Source organism: Centruroides sculpturatus, unplaced genomic scaffold (genome assembly GCF_000671375.1).
Source record: "Centruroides sculpturatus isolate CEXI.00-Female unplaced genomic scaffold, Cexi_2.0 scaffold714, whole genome shotgun sequence".
In the NCBI taxonomy this organism is placed as follows: Eukaryota; Metazoa; Arthropoda; class Arachnida; order Scorpiones; family Buthidae; genus Centruroides; species Centruroides sculpturatus.
The window spans coordinates 380,709-385,698 of record NW_019384967.1 but is presented as its reverse complement, the minus strand read 5'-3'; the positions used below and the strand labels follow the sequence as shown (position 1 = coordinate 385,698).

General features: G+C 32.7%; 1 protein-coding gene across 1 annotated transcript in view; it reads right to left on the bottom strand.

Moving 5' to 3' along the window:
- Nucleotides 1-3,572: 3,572 nt before the first annotated feature.
- Nucleotides 3,573-4,990, bottom strand: part of LOC111632534 — a 4,804-nt gene continuing 3,386 nt past the window's right edge. Inside the window, exons 2-4 of the mRNA XM_023376977.1 lie at nt 4,534-4,716; nt 4,247-4,460; nt 3,573-4,173 (exon numbers count right to left, since the gene is read on the bottom strand). Coding sequence (XP_023232745.1) covers nt 4,031-4,173; nt 4,247-4,460; nt 4,534-4,716 — 540 coding nt within the window. The 3' untranslated portion in view covers nt 3,573-4,030. The remainder of the gene's footprint in view (nt 4,174-4,246; nt 4,461-4,533; nt 4,717-4,990) is intronic.

Genomic DNA, 4,990 nt, shown 5'->3' with positions numbered 1-4,990 from the left:
CAATGTTTTTCAACGATAAATCACTTAGGCTTGAAGCCATTTTAACCAAGTTATCTATATTAAATAATTTAATTTTACAGAATCTCTTCCGAATCTTATGGTCGCACTAAAGTTATTTCTGACAATTTGTGTATCAGATGCTTCGTGTGAAAGGACTTTCAGCAAACTAAAATTAATTAAAATTTACTTGCAGTCAACAATGTCCCAAATGAGACTTAACAATCTTGGCATATTAACAATAGAACAGGTGTCAACACAAAATATAAATTCTGAAGATGTGATTTCCGAGTTTGCAGCTGTTAAAGCTAGAAAGACGAGCTTTTAAGTGTTTGTACTGTACATGTATATGAGAGTATATTAATTCTACTCTCATTCTTCTTTTGCCATACCCAACTTTCACTTTCAATGTGAAAGAATGTTTAATAAAACTGTACTATTATTATCGTAATATTAAGTTGATAATTAAAGACTCTTATTTGTATTAATTAAATAAAGCCATACTTTACTTTTATCGAATTTTTATTAACTTTAACAGTTTTCATTTTTGGGGTGACACCACGATATCTGCACCGGGTGCCACCCATGCTAGCTATGCCACTGCGTTCTAATGGTCTATGTTCTATTCCAATCAGAAACCTCAGAAATGTTTCATGGGGCTCATGACATCTCGGGCCCAGTCCTCATCCAGCTATCCCTTGTGTGGGCCTAGTCGAAACTATAACGGCCATGAATTGAATTAGATAGAATTAATGAAGTAAAGCAGCGGTTCCAAAATATTTTTTTTTTGCTCCGAAAGTGAGATATGAGTAAACCACATGTGAGTTTGGGAACCACTGTCTTACTTCATCAATTCAATCCAGTTTAAGCTATGCCCATTGTAGTTTCGACTAGGCCCATACTAAACTAGTATTCTTCTTTAATAACAATCCAAAATGTATCAAGGAATAACTCATCATGCTTGATTTTAAGTTCACGATTACTGTATATAGATGCCAATTTTTCTTCGTACAATTTCAGACCATTATTACTTTTATATATAAAATTTCTATGAAGGGTTCACGAATCCAATTAACATTTCTGTTTTCACTGACAGAAAATAAAAGTTAATTTTTTCTTCCGGAGTTGTTAAATATTCAAATACAATAGGATCCATTTGTTTTATACAGTATTGAGAGGAACATTTCGAAGTTACCATATTTAGCTTTATTTTTGCAAATTACAACTTTCTTTTTAAATAAAACTAACTTGAAGTTGTTTGTTGTCCGNAACTGTAAAAGCTTATCTGAGGCATTAGACAAAGTCAAAAACAGTCTACAACAACAAACTAATATATCGTCATGGTCAACAACAGAATAGTTTGAGGCTAACGCTTTATCCTTTAGTCGTATGACTAATAAAACGTCTGTGATTATAAAAGCCACAACAGAAATACAGTCAATTACAATAGGTATAACACTATAGTCATATCCAAAAAATAAGCGTAATATTAATTTGGCCTATATCTCAGAATCTACCGATCAGAATAGCATGAAATTTAATTAACATACAAGCAGAATATGGTATTATTTATGCAACGAAACAATTAAAATGCAAAAATTTTATCTAAATTACGCTCAGTGGCGTAGCTGGGAGCACCCCTAAACGGGTGACACCCGACCGTGAAAAAAATAAAAACTTAAACAAACCATCACAATGTTTTTCAACGATAAATCACTTAGGCTTGAAGCCATTTTAACCAATTTATCTATATTAAATAATTTAATTTATTAATTGTGATAATTTATAAATGCACGTAAGCTACGAAACAGTTTGCAGCTGTAAAAGCTAGAAAAGAAGAGCTTTTAAGTGTTTGTACAGGTATATATCTGAGGCGCCGCTAACTGTTTGAACGCCCGTGTGCAATACCGATTATGCCACCCCCTGTTTAACTACCACTACCCACGCTGAGCTTGCTAGAAAGGCTCTTTAGTGTTGTCTCATAAGGATGTGAAAAAAAAGAAATACTATTTATTATTACTAAGTTATTTTTGTTTACTTAAGTGTAAAACCATATAAATGTTTATCTACAGAAATTGAACTCTTCTTGCCTTTATGTTTGCGAAATCTGATATCAATTAATTAACTTGTAGCCAAGCTGGCTAAGATTTCATGTTCAATTGAAACTATAGCTAAATTACTTAGTCTTTGCTGGTGCATTGTTGATCTTAAATAGTTTTTTTTTTTTGTAATTTTTAACTTTGAAAAGGACCTTTCACCAAATTCAACTGAAACCGGCAATGTAAGTAATATTCTTAGTGCTATTGCTGTGTTCGGAAATATTGAAATTAAGTCATTAGTAAAAAGATATTGTAATAGGGTTTGTGGATCATTAGAATGGTTTTCTGGAAAATGCAACTTTAAAGTATTTATTTCATTAAACAAATCAATATCGTCAATGTCTGTTTCACTACTTGAATCGTCTTTAAGCTTCAGATTTAAATCCTAACCAAGTTAAAATACAGTATCATTAATTATACTTAGACTCGTGTCAGAAGAATTATTAACAAAATAATTGCAATTTGATATGCGATAGAATTGTTCGAATGCGTACAACTACAAATTGAGAAGGAAGGTCTGTGGGGATTCCCTATTTTCGCCAGTCTTGTCAACTTCTGTCATAGTGCACGACTATGGTTACTTGGCTTTCGGGCGCCGCCGGATGGTTCAACCTGCCGACAGACGTTTCGCATTGCATCTTAATTCTGATAAATGCCAATAGAGGCGCTGTTAACGCTATAATATGAATAAGAATATAGTAATTGCGTGCCGGTCGGATTTTTTTTCTCCATGCGAAGACATTTCTTATGCTATAAGTAGAATGGGTATTATGACAATGACTTTAAATATTACGTGACCAATGGCCCGCGTGCTGTGCACGCCCGCATAATATGTACATGAGATTACATTAATTCTACTCTCATTCTTCTCTTGCCATATCCAACTTTTACTTTCATACATCAATGTGAAAGAATGTTTAATAAAACTGTATTATTATTATTATTATTATTATTTTAACTCTTTCTGCCATGTGGGCACTAAGAGGGCCTCTTTTTGCAAGCCCATTATGGATTCGGCCAGACCCACAATGGGGCTGCAGGGTGATGAGGGACGGGGCCGGACATACCCGGACGGACCGCTGGATTTTTCGACCAGTCCGGATTCCGATTCTTGGTCTTCCAGAGCGGTAGGCTGCCACATTGACCGCTCGACCATTCGGCCGTCACTTAATGCTGGGTACGTAGTAGCTACTTTGGAAATCAATTTTTATCACAATGCTATCTCACACAGTTCCCGGTTTTTGGTTTTCAACTTACGGCAACCTTATAATCAGATATTATTGCATATTACTTATACGAATTTCGTATTGCCAGTTCATTAATAAAAATATTTAGCATAAAATTTATAAAAGTCCATTAAAAGGTGTATTTAATTCAGTTATTCATGCTTATTATTATATGCTTTTTATTTTAATAATAAAACTAAAATATATGTATTTTTTAATTAAAAGTAATACATTGCGGCGTTCGGCGGCAACATTGCAACTGACCACCATCCCCAACCGGCTCGACGTGCTTCGCTTTGGATGTCCGTCTTGAGTGCTCCGACTTTTGTCTTCACGATCGACGTTGTTATAGCCTTGTGTATATAGAGTTATAATTGTCTGCAAATAAACTAGTGATAACGGCCTTTAGACTTTCTTCGATCATAGAATATATAACTCGATGCTACGACAATTCCGTTCGTGGATGCGATCGGATTGACATATCTGACTTCGACTATTGAGAGGAACCATTAATGGTCACCTCAACATGATAAATCACAATTTGTAATTCATTTATTTGGATTAACCCAAATCGGAAAGTTAAAAAAAGTTGTCGTACACTGCAAAATATTTGAGATTTGTCCTTTATAAAAAAAAAGTTATATGAAAATTTGTACGGAAAATACGTTTTAATGGTGTCTCGGCGCGATTCCATGGGTGCGTTTATTTTTAGCTTTTCCTTTCAATATTTTTGGCTATTTCATTCATTGCTTGTTGTATATTTTTTAAAATATGCAACTTTTCATCTTCTGTTCTATTAAGGCTTTCTGCCATACATTCCCCAACAGATTTTTCATGTTTCCTTTTTTTTCCTGGTCATAAATTTTTTAAAATTATTTTTTATCTGTTAAATATTTAATATTGCAAAATAATATATCCACTTACTGTTAACATTTCTTAATGAAGTATTCAAATGTAGACCATCAGTTGGGTTACAATCAGCATTTGGAGGCAGTTCGAAATATGTATTTTGATTAGATGGATATTCTTCATTTATACAAGTAGAATTATTTGATTGTACACAAGAAATAGTATTGTCAATCATACAGTTTAATAAGTCTTGTGCACTTTCACTCAACTCTTGTGCACCATTTGGTTCCTATAATACATACAATTCCTATAATTACTGTAGTTTAATAAGCATGTTTTAATTTCAATATGATTTTTATTACCTGAACTCCTGCCTCATCAATTTGGGATTCTCCGTAAACAGCAGTTATACCAATTAAATTTAAAACTCTCTCTTCAACTTCAGTTAATTTTTGATTAAGTGAAGGCCCACCTCCTGTTTGAAATGATGATTTTTTTATTTGTGAGGCTTTACTTTTAATGTTTGCCTTCCAGTCACTCCAAGTCTATGCAAATAATGTTTATATTTAATAATATGTATTGCATTTGACATTTAATCATAATACTAATTCTAATTTGGTTATAAGGTTTATAGCAGCAGAAATTGTGGAAAAATTAAGTTTGTCATTTTATTCTTAATGAGTGAACTAAAAAATATATTAATTACATGAAATTACAGAAATATACAAAGAAACTTAGACATACTTTGTATAATTATAAAATGTTAGCAGAATGTAATAATAGAAATCTTTATTTTGTAGATTTTATCTAAGTTTAAAT